At 43.7% G+C, this 15776-nt stretch overlaps 2 protein-coding genes across 2 annotated transcripts; one reads left to right on the forward strand and one right to left on the reverse strand.

Moving 5' to 3' along the window:
* Positions 1-39: 39 nt before the first annotated feature.
* On the reverse strand, positions 40-7266 carry LOC130186897 (3-hydroxy-3-methylglutaryl-coenzyme A reductase-like). Its single transcript, XM_056404226.1, has 20 exons — positions 7127-7266; positions 6436-6639; positions 6241-6352; positions 6047-6134; positions 5547-5631; positions 5328-5433; positions 5119-5225; positions 4905-5024; positions 4669-4802; positions 4268-4554; positions 4017-4168; positions 3735-3929; positions 3260-3418; positions 3019-3176; positions 2822-2927; positions 2558-2728; positions 2309-2449; positions 1934-2092; positions 1308-1462; positions 40-1218 (listed from the first exon to the last, which is right to left on the reverse strand). Exons 2-20 carry the CDS (start codon positions 6595-6597, stop codon positions 1164-1166), a joined length of 2652 nt encoding a protein of 883 aa, XP_056260201.1. The 5' UTR covers positions 6598-6639; positions 7127-7266; the 3' UTR covers positions 40-1163.
* A 2448-nt stretch (positions 7267-9714) lies between these two features.
* LOC130186507 (beta-1,3-galactosyl-O-glycosyl-glycoprotein beta-1,6-N-acetylglucosaminyltransferase 4-like) lies at positions 9715-12621 on the forward strand. Its single transcript, XM_056403681.1, has 3 exons — positions 9715-10287; positions 10382-10434; positions 10582-12621. The coding sequence occupies exon 3, from the start codon at positions 10583-10585 to the stop codon at positions 11912-11914; it is 1332 nt and encodes a 443-aa protein (XP_056259656.1). The 5' UTR covers positions 9715-10287; positions 10382-10434; position 10582; the 3' UTR covers positions 11915-12621.
* The last annotated feature ends 3155 nt before the right edge of the window (positions 12622-15776 follow it).

The following is a 15776-nucleotide window of genomic DNA, read 5'->3' on the forward strand; positions in this document are numbered from 1 at the left end:
CCATTTGTTCATGTTACACAAAGACGAATGAAACATCACTAAGAGGTAACATAATGGTATTTATTTTTTAAATAAAACATTCAAGACAATCTTTTCACACAGATAGCTTGCAATTGAATATTCTAACTAGAACATGCTGAGGCTCAGCTTCTCTCTTACGTAAGGCCACTTCAGCATCAATGACGATACAAGAACCTGCGGTACCTGTAGTCAGTGATGCTTTAAACCCGTCCGTTTACCTCCACCATGCCGATGAATCCATAATTGCACACATATAATAGTGTACCATAAAAGTTTATTAAATTAATATGGCTTTGGTTTTCCTATGAGCCTTAAAAAAAGAAAAAGAAAAGAAAAACAACCTGCCTCTGCAGTTCATCTGGGTGGTTGATCAGAGTCTAGACAAACTGACAGCAGGTGCTTTTTGTTTTTCCATAGTCCCTCTACAGTATACACAGTATACAGTAGCACCTTCATTCAGGAAAAGTTGTGCAAGTGATTTCCTACAACACTGATATAGTACAACATACATTCAGGCAGCGAGTTGGCATTTCAAACATCTAATGTTATTTGTTGCAGTAACTGAGCTGTCTCGAGCAAAGCTTGTGGCGAGTGCAAATGTTTCACATAAACATGTTATAGCTGTCTGAAGGTCTGACCTCATGCATTTTAGATGGAGAGCTACACAGAGATTTACTGTATGTAGAAGCTGAGTGTTCCCACGTGTGACGGAGGGATGGCTTCTGGCTTCACGACTCCTGAGAGGCCCAGGATACTGGTTCAAGACTTTGTGCAGAATGGTGGATTTTGTCGATCCAAGCTCCGTCATGATTCCCAGTTGTCTGAAGGATCACTGTCGACAACAGCGAAGGCTTTCTCTGGCTTTACTGCAGCATTAAGATGCAGACCAATGGCACAAATAAGTAACGGCAACATAACAACGCAACCCAGGAAGTCTCTTTTCGCAGTCAGTCGGGCGACACGCAAAACAAGCACACGTTGGCTGTTTGATTCAGCATGTGTTGGTCTGTTCATCAGCTTGTTAGTCTTTTAGGATTTCCACAGCCCAGGTGATCAGGAGCCCCCCCCCCCCCCCCCTCCATTCTCACAGTGACGTGTTGTGCCGGTATCCGGAGCGCTGGATGGACCGTCAACATTCAACGTCACGCAGCTGTCTCTGACTTCTGTGAAGGTGTTTCTGGCAAATTTGTTTTGGATCTAGAAGTGAAGAACAGAACAAGTTCAGCACTCACAGGGAAAACTACAACATGCACAGACCAGGGAGAAGCTGAGTGAAGGCGTCTGACCTGTTGAGGCTCATGTGGCTCTTGACGAGGTGTCCGGCAGCCAGAGCAGCCATCAGGGAGAGCTCTCCAGCCAGGACGGTGGCACAGACTACACGGGCCAGCTGACGGGCGTTCTCACCGGGCTGGTTGGGACTGGTACCTTGGACACCGAGCATCTGAAGAGAGACAGAAATGGACACGGCTATTTACTGTGACACCGTAGATATGTTTCCTGTGTGATCCTGGCTGTGCAAGGTCGATGAAATGATGAGTTATGTTCCTCTACAAAGCACATTTCATCAGATCCTATATTTGTCCAGTTTCCTTATTTAGTATCTGCCTTAAAAACCTCCTGATTCATCACAGTCCCTGCAGAGTCATCACCCCTCTCCCCTCCTCTAGCTCTTTACTTGCTGCATTTCATTTTTTTGTGAATTTACAATGAGGATGCATGTGCATATATTTTATGGGAGTAAATTCTCTAATGATTTGCTACTATAATATCTTTCAAGAAATGTTTTATTAAGTTTTATTTGGTACTGAAATGAATTATTCATTCGTGCACTCATCTGAAGGATGAGTTATGAAGTGAAGTGGAGTTCAGAGACTTAAAACTGAAACAAATAAATAATTAAAAAGTGCATTACCTGTAGACAGGCCTGCTGTGGCGGCAGGTTGGTGCCCCCTCCCACAGTCCCCAGCTCTATGGAGGGCATGGTGCAGCTGATGTACAGGTCTTCTCCATCTGGACCAGCAGGCTCCATCTGAGTGATGCAGTTGGAGCTGCCTATTGTCTGAGCAGGATCCTGAAACGCAGCAGTATTACTCAGTGAGCGTGATCACGTGATTCATGTCTCATTTTTCACAGCACGTCTCTGATTCCGAGCTGAATCAGTCTGACTGGTGAGAGTTAAAAGTTTCATAGATTTCATTTTTTCCATGCATGAGCTTGATTCAGGAAATCAATTTAAAGGTTCTGATATTACTATTTATATTTACTATTTATTACTAGTGATGATTACCTGTCCACAGGCGATGTATATGGCTGCTACGATGTTGGCAGCATGAGCATTAAAGCCCCCTATACTGCCCGCCATGGCCGAGCCCACCAGGTTCTTGTTGATGTTGAGCTCCACCAGAGCAGCTGTTCTGCTCTTCAGCACCTACAGACGTTACGTTACATTAGAAACACACTGATGATCGTGGCTGGTGAGCAGACATTTTACACCGTCACGTCTTCTAGTGTAAAGTTTCATTTCTGCTGTGTTTACCTCCCTGACCACCTTGGCGGGGACGGTGGCCTCGCACACAGCAGACTTGCCCCGGCCCAGAATCCAGTTTATGGCAGCAGACTTCTTGTCGGTGCAGTAGTTGCCGCTGAGCGACAGCACCTCAACATCTGGATACTGCTGCTGGAGTCTCTGCAGAGCCTGTTCAGTGCCCTGGGGAAAACACAGCGCACACACTGATAAGGATTCATGGTCATGGAGATACAAGCGACAGGAGCACTGACAGCCGACTTCCTCACAACAGACCTTGGAGAGCATGTTCATGCCCATGGCGTCTCCTGTCTGCGACTGGAAGCGGATGTAAAGGTTCCTCCCAGCTAAACCCACCAACAGCTTCTCCAGGCGAGCAAACCTAGTGAGACCAAATATTCATATGTTCTGTGTGTCCTTCAAAAACACATCACGTATGTGATTCTGTAGCCAGTCACAGCATTTCCTCTGACCTGCTGGTCTTGTCGAAGACCTCTTTGATCAGACTGAAACCCTCCGGGGTCTCGAGCCAGACTTTGACCTCTGCAGCCCGGCACGCCGAGGGCAGTCTCACCACGGGACCCCTGGTCATACCGTCAGCTAGGATCCTGCTGCGGCAACCCCCGCTCAGCTGGACAGGACGGAAGACAGAGTCAGCACACGCACACACACACACACACACACAAACGCACACACACAGCTACAGTCACTTACAGAAAGCGCCCTGCATCCCCTGTTAGTGCTGGCGACCAGGCAGCCCTCTGTGGTCGCCATGGGAACGTAAAACTGCTTCTCGTCCAACAGAAGAGGACCAGCCACTCCCACCGGCACCGGCATGTACCCGATGACATTCTCACAGCAAGTGCCCATCACCTACAGGATCATAAACACAGGCTGAATATCAGTCGCGCTCCAGCAACATGAACACAGAAACTAAAGGAATCCAGCAGCAGAGAATCATTTTCCAATACAGAAGTGTTTGTAAGTTTACAGCACAAAAGGAAAGGAGATGTATTTCTATAGTTCGGGTCAAATTATGGAACAATGCTAATTTAAATTTTAAAATGTATAATTCACTTTAGGTTGAAGAGTGATCTGTATCATGTGCAACTACATGACTGAATCAAAAACTACTACTAAACCAAAAGAATAAATCCCACTTCTCATTTTACAAAAACGCTCCCGATACCTTCGTGTAGTCGTAGTCCTTGTAGGGCAGACAGGACAAGGCGGAGGGAACGGGCAGTTTGGGTGATAACATTTCCCTCCGGACGGCCACACCCCTCTCTGGAGTCTCAAGGACCGCTTCAAGCTTATAGTTCAGGATGTTACGCGAGGTCACCAGGTTTATCACCTCGGCGTCGCTGAGGAAACGGGCGCCTCTCTGGGAAGCAAACCGGTAGACTTATTAAACTTTCAGAGACACACACAGAACTTGTGATGTTTGTGTGCTTAGAGGATTTTCTATTACCTGAGGATCTGAGAGGACGGCCACACATTCCTCCAGCGAACGAGGCTCTGAATCACAGCTACTTAAAGGGAAAGGTGTCAGAGCAGGAGGCTCCTCAGGACATGAAACACAGGGGCTGTTTTCCAATGAGACTGCTGGAGCCTGAGTCACTTCTATTGAAATGAATCAGGACAAACACACGGTCGTGTTAAGCAGCAACATCAGTGAACACAGACATTATTAAAGCTAGCAGGGCCCATCGTAAGTCTCACCCTTCTCTCTGATCGCTGTATCGGCTTCAGCTGAAAGTTTGGGGTCCGAGACAGCCGCGGGGGTGGGGTTGGTTGTTGAGACACAATTCACGCTCTTCTGGAATTTCTGGGCCGGGAGGTCCCTCCTGCAACAGTCGTCTGCCACCCGGGGCTTCTGGGGTGGAGAGGAGCTGATAATGGGGGTCTTCAGCGAGAGGGAAGACTCTGTCTCCGTTTGCTCAAAGAGGACGTACTTCACAGCCAGGAGCAGGGCCAGACCGAGGGTTATCACCTGCTCCAGGTCCATACTGGCAGGGGGTGAACCGAGAAGAGGAAGTCATGCATCGGTGGGTGACCACACAGGAATCGACGAGTCAAATGTAGTTACAGTACGAGCGATATTCCTTCTCTGATGTTTTTACCTGGTGAGCTTCAGAGGCCACACGGTTCCATCAGAGTCCAGTCTCTTCGCTACGGGCCCGTCCACTGCCCGGCTCTGACCTGGATTCTCAGCTGCTAGTCGAGTCTGAGCGTGAACCAAGGCAAGACCCAGAGACTGAGGAGGAGATCGTGAAATATTCCAGTTAGACCACACGCCGTCGTGCTTTCAAGTATATTGTTCACATCTGTGGTAACAAAGCTGGATACAGTTTCTCACCATGATGATTTTAACCCTCTGGGTCACAGGGTTGGGCTTGTTGTCCTCTTCTTCGGCCAGCACGCGGGCGAAATGGCCCAGCTGCCAGATTGGACGACCCTCACGACTTTCCCTGGACAGCTGTAAAGCATACACACAGATTAACTGTCAGATGCAATAACTCATTTTGAGTTCCTGTCAGACTCAACTATAACTGCCAACAAATCATCCTTACCTCCAGGACCAGTGAGACACATGCAGGGAAGAAGGTCATGAAGACAAAGTAATTGGCCAGGACAGACATGCAGCCAAAACAACACATGATCTCTAATTGAGGCACACCTGGAAAATGACAGAGATGATTTCCGCTCAGTTTATCATCAGTAAATATACAGAACACAGCTGTCACTGTTTTGGAGGTGAAGAAATACTATCATTTCTTACCTGACATGGTGCCAATCCCAATGACCAGACACTCAACCAGAGCATCCAGGGTGAAGGTGGGGCCCAGGATGGCCATGCCCTGGGAAATATTCTCCCTCACCTCCTCCTATGAACAAGACACGTGGCCGAAGCACTACTCAGTGACACCTCATCTACTTTTACCACATAGTTCAGCAGTTACAGTTCATATAAATGCAAATACAGTGTGTGTGACATTACCTGAGAGTTTGAGCTGAGAGCAAATTTGGCCAATGCACAAGCTTTTGAGAGGTCGATGAGCAGGAGGAAGAACGGCAGGGCTTCACTGGAGGGAAAACAGTTCAATAACAATCAGGAAATGACATTGTATTATTTCACCGCCGGCCTGTCTACATCGCCAGAAAGCCACAAGTGACACTGAAGTTTCTGAGTGGGCAAAGTGTCACATGACAAGTTAATAATCAAAGATCAATTCAGTGTTATCTTTGATTTTACAACTGAATCAAATGACTCATCATGAAGGTGAAATGGCTGCACAGCTCTGAGTCTGAGTCTCAACCTGAATCTGTAAATCTTAGTCCAACTGCAGAGAACTGCAAACCATTATAATGGCACTTGTAACTTGTAACCTCAACTATAAAACAACCCATAAGAAATCCTGAACTAGGATCTGAATTATTGCAATTCTTCAATGATCTGGCTGCAGAACAACATGTTACATGTGCACATGAAACACTTACTTGAGACCCGTCAGCTCTTTCCCGAAGAAGTGGATGACCACAGTGCTGAACACAAAGCTGGAAAACACTGTAAATAAACCTGCAATACCTGTAAGAAGAGAAAAGACAGAAAGTTGGCAGTTTAAATATGCACAGCGTGGCATTTTCAAATCAGTGCTGGGCGATGTGAAGCAGTGCCAGCTCATAATACTGACCCAGTATATATTTGGAGCCCAGTTGTCGGAGATTCTTGAACTGGAAATAGATGTAAACGATGGCCATGCAGCGAGTGACCGTCAGGATGATTATGTCACTGCTGTGGACTTTCTGCAAGAAAACAGTCTTCATGTTAGCATGTAGTCACAGTCTGAGCAGCAGAGACGACCTGCCACACCCACACCCTGACTCACCTCCTCGACTTTGGGGCACTCATTCCAGCTGCACATCTGGCTGCTCCCTGCCAGGCTGTTCATGGACACGAGGCAGACCGTGAGAGCCAGGGTGCCCACTATTACCTCCCATGGGTGGGAGGCCACCAACAGGCCGTGGAGCCTGAAGAGACGTGCCAACATGGCCTAAGGATTCTTTCCTGCTGCCTAAGGTCACAGCCTCACCTGTATTAGAGAGGGATAATAACATCAACCCATCGTTTCCAGTCCAACAAGACAAAATGTAGTCCAGGTAATTTGCAAGACTGTGAGACAGAAGGTGTTGGCAGAAACTGTGGCTGCTGTATTTTAAGTGATGATGACAAACCCACAGTCTGTATGTTCACCGGACAGCTGTTAACACCACAATATACCTTCTTGTTAATGGCTAACTACCGCGAAAGATAAACTTTTAGCTCACAATTTGCCGACAGACTCAGGTGTTCCCTTTTGTCGTAGACAAAGACAGGTGCCTCAAGTAATATCTATATGTAAACACGAGGCTCGTAGCTCCTGACTGTACGCTGAGTTACTGCTAGCGTTGGTTAGCATTAGCAACATTAGCTGTCACACCCGGACCAACCGACAGACCGTCGCCAAGGTCAGTTCGCCCCCCATCGTCACAACACTTTTTTCAGTTACTGTCTATAAACACAAAATTACATTCACGCACTTCCAGAGGTGAGTTTCGCCGTGATCACAGAGTCCTTTCCATCATAATAGTGTCTCTTCCACAAATCGCTTAGCTGGCTGGTTACTTCGATCTGATGTAACGAAACCAACATGGCGTTTGCGGAAACCCCAACGTCATGTTTACGTTGTACGTAAGGGGGCGTGGCGAGAGGTGATGCAGAGGTGAAGGCTGTGGAAAGCATAGGAAAAAAAATACATTTAAAAAAAGGCAAATAATAGTAGTTTTTTAAGCTTTTACTTATTTAGTTTTGGTTTCATAATGTATTTGTTCATACAATGTACAAGTGATGTGTATATTATCTTATTATTATACAATATGATAGATATTTGAATGATATTAAACCTGTTTGACCACTAGGGAGTTTCAGTACAAGTTTCCTGCCATATGCAATGATAATGAATCTTAATAACACATGAAACAAAATCATATAAATGATGAATCTAAACATTTAAAGTGCCTAAAACTTTTGCACATTACTGTATTTTATTTTCCCCTTGGAGAAACTTTTCTCGGGCTCAGCATCATTACATCACAGATCATTCATCTCCAGACTATACATGAAAATACATAAAACAATATTAAACAGAGCAAGTAAATGTTCATTCCATTATATATGTTACATATCTTGGGACCCCAAGATAGAGCTTTGTTGTCATTTGGTTTTTGTCCAAATGTGTAGTAAATATTAAAAACCTCCACCGCTAAACACTAAAGTATTGCTATGAAGGGCCCTGATCTTTGTTTTGGTATCTGGCAGCGTGTGCACGTTAGCTTTGGAAGTTTTGACCAGACCCGTCAGAGTCAATCCTGCAGCTAGGGCCCAGCAAATAAGTCCAAATGGAGGCCGGAGGTTGTGGTCAATGAAGCAGTTGTTTTGGTCTGAGATGCTGGTGGTGTAGTGCGACATCTAGTGGCAGTGACGATCATCTACAGAACCTTCAAGAACAGTATCAGCAACAGTTTGTAGAGACTGTAACACAGTCATTAAAATATTATTCTAATTGTAATGGATGAGTTATTGAGACAGATTAAAGAGGCTCTTATTCTATTTTATGAAAATCATGTTGCCTTTCTGCAAATAGAATTTTCATATTTTACTTTGCATTGACTTATGCAAACCATAGCCTGTTTGTTTCAGAGTCAATAAGCTGCTCTGTGCTCCTTATAGCATGTGGACATTTAAATTGAACATTTCCTATTTCTATGACGACAAAGTACATAATGAATTGGCTCCACAGTGTAATCTCTTACAGGTTACATCACACAAAACAGCCTGTTGTGAATTAATGCATGAATCATACTTACATACACATTAATTGCTCATGATTTCATGCATCCTTAATGGTCCAAATCTAGTAAAATACAGGACAAAACAAAGCATCATATACATCTGATCTTTCCCTTTGTGTTTCGGCTGATGTAACAACTTCTGAGTGCAACATGTAAGTGGCTATAGTCATTCATAGAAATGATATGACATCAATACAAGTAGTTTTAAGTAATAAATTAAAGCTCGGGGCCTGGAAGCCACTACAGGTCCTTTATGAGCCTGCAGGTGTTCTTCTGTCCTGGTTATATATTACACATTTTATAAGCCACACTTTGCATTTATAGTGTCAATATTTACTTTGCCTGTTTATTTCTTTGCACACTATCTCTCTGAATATTGCGTTTTCTTGGACACCTGTGGGTGACTCTGCAGAGGTCACGGCCTGACTTCTAACTTTTTTCAGTCTTTACCTTTTAATGTATCTGAGTGAAAACCACTTCCTTAAATTGGAGTTTTCTGCAGTTTTCACAGTAAATGTCGCAAATTGCTTTAACAGACGGTAACATCTGGTCTGGATGATGTGCAATGATATGTAGACTGGGCCTGTCTGCTGCTATTTTTAAACAGGCACAGGGACTGAGGCTTAAGCACCACAACAATTCTGTTGGTGAAATTAAAAAGTTTTTTCATGCAATCCACAGCTCCATTAATCTTTTCCAGAACCAAGACCACCCATTCACTGCTACATGTTCCTTATGCAGGCTATATTGTGTTATATTGAGTTAATTTCAGACAGCACATGACTCTTCCTTGTGTTAATGAGGTTTTACCTGCTTGGTAAGAACATAATGTCAAGCTTAAATCTCAGTGTCTCTTCGGTGCCAAACCACATGTTCCACGCCGCAGAAGTTTGTTCAAACTACTTGCAAACTGTAGCTCCTAAAAACACAGAGGACATATCATTTCATACACTCATAATGAAAGGATAAGCTTCTGTTGATTTACTGATCCAGAGGTGACACTGTAAGCTCTGCATCATTTTGAGTTGAGCCAGCAGAGCTTGTTTGAAGTCGTTGAGAAGAACTCTTCAGTTGGTATTTATCTTTCACATTTAATTAGTTTTAAAAAAAAAAAAATAGATTGTGCAACTGATTCTGAAAGAAAACTTTGAGTCAATAGCTCAGTTATAAAATAGTTTTCTTTTTTGAAGCATCAGATTTGGGTTATTATAATCACAAATAACTTTCTCTTCACTCCTGAAACAAGTAGATCTGGTTTAAACAGACGTTGTTCACCGTTAAACATTCTCTAAAAAAAACAAAACAAAACAAGTATGTTGCTGTTCCAAACTTTTCACAGTTTCCTTGATCTTCTCAGTTTTTTTTTCTCGCAGAGTTCAAATGACTCGAGCCACGGGGTTTTCATTCATCCTCTTTAATCAGCTGCAGCTCCACTATCATTTGCTCGGGGATTGTCTGAAATTTACGCTCGGCTTCTTCACTCGCACTCTTTATTCACTTTTTCATTATGCTTCATGTAACATCCACATTTAATCAACCCGGTGGTGACATGACACGCAAACAACCTTTCTTGCAGCTTTTATCTGTCATATTTTATTGGTGCATTTATTAGCGTCCCTGAGCCCCTCCCTCTTTCCGGGTTATTTTTTCCCTCTCCCTCTCAATAAGCCACTGTGACTCAGAGCGTGTTCTTGACCTCTTCATACGCTCCGGTTAACCATGTGGCGAAGTATCTCTGAGTGGAGAGATGTTTTCAAGCTGAAAGTGTCCACAGATGTCGGAGCGGTCATGCGTAAAAGTGGAACGGCACGGAAGACAAATGTCCACTCTTGTTGTTTCTTCTGACATCGGTAAGTTGTTCATTATCAAATCGCTTTTATTGATGTGAGCAGGGACAAACAGCTGATGGAAATCTGAATGTGTCCTTGTTCTTACAACTTTCAGGTTCTTGGTGAACCGGGTTGCGACGCGTTCAGCTGAGCGGCACCTGGACCAAGGTGAGAGTGTACGAGTCAAAGCTTCTGAGACTTCTGAGCGCAGGAGTCGCGTCAGTTTCTCACGTTTCATAGGTTTGACTTCTATAAAAAAGTTGCAGTTAGTTTTTGGTTTCTGTTCCCTCACATTGCGTTTCTCCTTCACCACAGAATGATTACAACATGTTCATGTGTGAGGCTAAGAAGAAGGCAGTTACTGTCACACCTGTCACGCCTGTCACGCCTGTCATGCCTGTCATGCCTGGTACTGCTGACTCTGTGCGTCCTGCTCTTCTTTAAGTACAGCTACATCATCGAATCTCTACCTCCTCTGGCAGCTTTAGATGACATCCAGATGTTTCAGAAGTACAACATCAGCTGCTCAGACATATATGACATGGACCCGGTGGAGGTGGGTAAATCTCTGATCATCCGCAGGAAACAAGTTGTGGAGGATGCGGATGAAAGTCTTGTTAACGTCACGTCGAACTGCCCATTATTCATCAAGTCCAGAGGTTATGATGACGTGTGCGTCTCAGAGGAGGAGAGAGACTTCCCTCTCGCTTACTCTATGGTTGTGCATAAATCTGCATGGATGGTGGAGAGACTCCTCAAAGTGCTGTACTCACCGGGCAACATCTACTGTGTTCACTACGATCAGAAGTCCTCCGCTCAGTTCATTGCAGCCATTGAGGGTTTGGCCCGCTGTTTGCCCAATGTCTTCATCGCTTCCAAGCGAGAGTCCGTCTACTATGCGAGCATCAGTCGACTGAAGGCTGACCTCAACTGTCTGTCCGACCTTTTGGGGTCACAGGTCAAGTGGAAGTATGTCATCAACCTCTGCGGCCAAGATTTCCCCCTCAGGTCCAATAAGGAGCTGGTGTCAGAGCTGAAGAAGTTGAATGGTGCAAACATGCTGGAGTCAAGCCGACCCAGCGAGCAGAAGAAGAAGAGGTTCACCTTCCGCCACGAGCTGAGAGACGCCAGCTTTGAGTATAAAAAACTGCCCGTGAAAACAGAGCAGATGAAAACGCCGCCGCCTCATGGTATCGAGATCTTCTCTGGCAATGCCTATTTTGTCTTGTCACGGGACTTTGTTGTGCACATGGACTCCTCAGCTGTGGTGAAGGATTTTCTAGCCTGGTCAGAGGACACCTACTCTCCCGATGAGCACTTCTGGGCCACGCTGGTGCGGCTGCCAGGTGTACCCGGGGAGGTGCCCAGATCCCAGCCCGATGTCACTGACCTGAAGAGTAAGACCAGGCTGGTGAAGTGGCATTACCTGGAGGAGAGCCTGTACCCGCCCTGCTCAGGGCAACATGTTCGCAGCGTTTGTATTTATGGCGCCGCAGAAATGCGTTGGTTACTCAACTACGGTCACTGGTTCGCCAATAAGTTCGACCCCAAAGTCGACCCCATCATCATTCAGTGCCTGGAGGAGAAGCTGGAGGAGAATCAAAAGTCATTCCAATCAGCAGCATGTCGTAAGGGTAAACCAACGTAGAGACGATGTGGATAGTCAATTAATCATTTAAGTTATTTTTCCAGGAAAAAACATCTTCAATGTGAAAACTTGCTGCTTTTTTCTTGTCTTACATTCTGGGAAATTGATTCTCTATGAAGTTTGTACTGCTGGTCGAGCAAAACAAAGATATCTGATGATGTTATCTTGGGCTCTAAGGGAAGTTTTCAGAGTTTTCTGGTGATTTATAACCAAATAATTAATTTATAATGAAAATAATCATCAGTTTCAGCTCTACCACAGTGCTGTGTTTATTAGAGAGAGATTCTTTCTCACGGACGTTCATCTTCACTTCAGCCAGTTTCAAACACACTAACACCTGACACCATTAAAGGACCAGTGGTGTGTGTGTCCACGCAGGTAGTTTTGCTTTTATATGGTCCAGGCTTTGAGATATTTGCCTCTTAGATTACTTCCACCAGCAAGTCAGTGAAAGTGAAAGGAAATGTTAGTGGTCACAGCAAATTACAAATATGTTTTTTTGTAATTAGGGTGAATGACTAAAAAGGTTAGGTAATAAGATTGTAATCAGTGGTTATGTTTGAGACTGAACTCCTTCTGGTGTATGTGGAAAGATTTTAATCATAAGAGTTTCAAAATCTGTCAGTGTCATTTAGAGGTGGTTTCAAAATACACAACCTTCTGAACTAATGATTAAATGTGACTTTAAATAAAACTGGTGGTTTGCACTGTGTTTTTCTTTTTTCTTTTTGTTCTTCCCACATAAGGAAATGCAAGTGGATACAACTCGTCTGTGGCCTGAACAATGCAGATAAGCAAGTCAGAAAAGTGAAGCGTAATATCACACAGTTCTGTGCTGCATGTTCCAACTGCATTCTTTCTGCCAGCGAAGTATGTCAGCTCACCACACAACCAACCTACCATCTCTGCATGTATATCTTTTATGTATATGCCACCATATTGTGGTTTATTTTCTCATTTTGAGAACCTGTGGGAGCTCGAAGGAACTGCTTAAAAGTCACCCATTGAAATTATTCCTCTAAAATATCTGTATTGTGCAGCTTACAAATCCAGACATGTTGTAAAACTTATTACTTAGTTTAAAATGATTAAATGATACCTACAGTCTTTATTTTCCCTCAATGAAAAATCTCACATCTATGAAAAAGTTGAACTGCTGAACACAACACAGGTTTCATAAAGGTCATTCTCTGTGTGTGTGCGGGACGTTTTCAGCTTTCATGTTCAGTTTCATTTCAGATCATAGACTCGGTTTCCAAAATCATGCTCATGCTTAAATTCAGATCCAAGGTGAGCACAGAGAAACTTGAGGAGTGTGATGTATGAATACTGCATCATTCTGTTTGTGCAGTCAGCGGCACTTCTCCACCGCACAGCTACACGGCTGGTGAACATCTGCTGAGCACATACAGGTTATATACTGTAGAAAACAGGGTCTTGTGAGAGTGTTTTCTCTCTGATAGATGGTTTGTGTTTTCATGTGGTTTGGGATGGGAGACGTGCTGATCTGCAGTTTATGCTGTACACTAACTAATCCTTCTTGTTTTCACTAATAACAGCAGCAGGGAAACAATAGAGTCGCTGCCCCCAGCTTAGCTTCTATCTCTTCTGTCTATTAGCGGTGTGCAGCATACATGTTCTACATTGCTGCATTTGGCTGTGTCTGTCTGTGAGCGTGGTCGGTGCATGTGATGCACATGGGAGGAAGTAAAGCGACCCACCTCTATTTGTTGTTTTACTACATAATCAGCATTAACACCGGGAACTGGTTTTAATGTTGTGGCTGATCGGTGAAGCCTATGTTTAAAAAAACTTGGATCATTGTGATGACATGAACACTGTGTGAACTTATTTGCTGAGGTCAACAATGAAGTGACATATTGAATTACACAGTTATTACAACACTGAATGGGAATCCTTGGAAGAAAAAAAGAAGACGTGTCATTAGTGATTATTTGGCATTACAGATAAGCAGGAAAACAGGAAGTGCTCTGAAAATATTCACCTAAAGCTGAGGGAGAGTGGAACAAGTGTTTTTCCCCCGATCAGCTGTACAGTTCAACTTCCTCCTCTGTACTGTGAAATTTGAACCATGAATAACATTTTGCTAGCGAATGTAGATGTGATGCAAGATAAGGTTCTTTGAAGCCTCACTTCCACTAACGCTTGGACAGGAAGAAATATACATGTGTTATCATGAGGTATAGTCAACACTGTCGGTTACAAACAAGTAGGTGGATCACAAAGTATTTTAGTCATTGAAAAGCAGAGCAAGGAAGAAAAACTGAGGACGGCCTGAATGTCTCCGCTGTGTTCAAGTGCAGCATACACACATCAGACTGTTAGATGTACTTGCAGTAGGAATGTCCCCTGATTACTATAAATCATGAGGAAATGTATACAAGCTGTAAGTAGCTTACACACATGGGTTTGTCTGTTAACACCTCTGTATCAGTCAGAGTGTCACTAACTTCAGATCTGCGTCTTTCCTCCTGCTATGAGCTGTGTAGTTACAGAACATGGGGGGTGGGTGGTGGGTGGGGGTGGGTGGGGGTGGGGGGTGGAGTCGAGAGGGTTTATTAGTTTCCAGTAAATTATTGATTTTAGTGGACGTTCAGGTTCGTGCATGTGTGTGCGAGTGAGCTAGATGACCTGGCGTGCGAACGCTACACCTGTAGGAGTGTCAGGTGTTCAGGTGTTCGAGGTGTGTTCGAGTTGGAGGGCAAAGGTCAGTGAATTGACGTTGTTTGGCAAACCCTCATATATCATTTAATCTGATACTTAAAGCCACTATGAGAACTAAAAATCCAACAGTCACATAATTGGATTTAACTTTGAGAGTAAAGGTGTGAAAATCACCACGATTATCTTGTTTTTTTCCTATAAACAAAAACTCATCAGTGCTTTGTAAGATGCTATAATCGCAAAACTAGGGGCTCTAAAGGCCTTTAAATGTATTCTCTCTCTCTCTCTCTCTCTCTCTCTCTCTCTCAGCTTTTAAGTATAAGTAATGGGAACTTAAATAAACATACAATTTCTGCCAAAGTCAGAACTGTTTTGGTTGTTTCATGCGAGAGATTTCCATATTTCTTTTTATCTCTGTGGAAAAAGGTGATGTCACATACACCTGTGCACCAATCGAGATTTAAGCAAATCACAGTTAGCATTTTTGCTAAAGTTGTTTAAATTCCACAAGCTCAACAGCATCTGCAGCGAGTTTGCAAAGTCCCCGTCCTTCTTGTTAACCACCCACTTCTTCTTCTTAGTTTTGTTCTGCCTTGCAGTTAGTTGTGGTAAAGAGTCATTAATCAGCTTCAACACTAGTCTGAGCATAGCTACATGGTTAGACACAGCGTCACAACAGTGACTAAGCAGCATGTCAGACACTCCTGATGAAAGGATGCATTTTAGCAAGTAAACGTTATATCAAATTTTCATTCACAAACAAGCAAAAGTTTGTATTTTATTGCTGAACTTCTAAATGTAAGCAGACAGGAATACAAGAGTGGGGAAACCAACTAGAGGAAACATTTACTTGTGGGATGTTTTCTTGCTATCTTAACCACAGTGTAACACTGCAAGCTTTATTTAGTGCAAGCTGTGGTGCAGACAAATGATGAACCAACCAAATATACATTTAATAAATAATATAATAAAAACAAATAGCTGGCGAATACTGACACAACAGTTTTTGTTAATGGCAGAACTTAAGGCTTTCTGATTTTCTTCATGTCAGAATAATAAACACAGATGAGGCACGGGTATTAAACTGTGCACCTCCAGTTTTGTTCTTCACTTTTTTATTAGGCTAGCTGTCTATGCTCTTCTGCAGATTGGTTACATTTCAAAAAAATGGTGGTTT

The sequence above is a fragment of the Seriola aureovittata genome, chromosome 18 (genome assembly GCF_021018895.1).
Source record: "Seriola aureovittata isolate HTS-2021-v1 ecotype China chromosome 18, ASM2101889v1, whole genome shotgun sequence".
In the NCBI taxonomy this organism is placed as follows: domain Eukaryota; kingdom Metazoa; phylum Chordata; class Actinopteri; order Carangiformes; family Carangidae; genus Seriola; species Seriola aureovittata.

Coding starts and splice junctions, on each gene's coding strand:
- LOC130186897 (XM_056404226.1), bottom strand. CDS start 6,597: ATGTTGGCACGTCTCTTCAGGCTCCACGGCCTGTTGGTGGCCTCCCAC. Junction 5,226..5,327: donor TGGGATTGGCACCATGTCAG/GTAAGAAATGAT, acceptor GTCATTTTCCAG/GTGTGCCTCAATTAGAGATC. Junction 3,930..4,016: donor CCGTCCTCTCAGATCCTCAG/GTAATAGAAAAT, acceptor TTTGCTTCCCAG/AGAGGCGCCCGTTTCCTCAG.
- LOC130186507 (XM_056403681.1), top strand. CDS start 10,583: ATGATTACAACATGTTCATGTGTGAGGCTAAGAAGAAGGCAGTTACTG.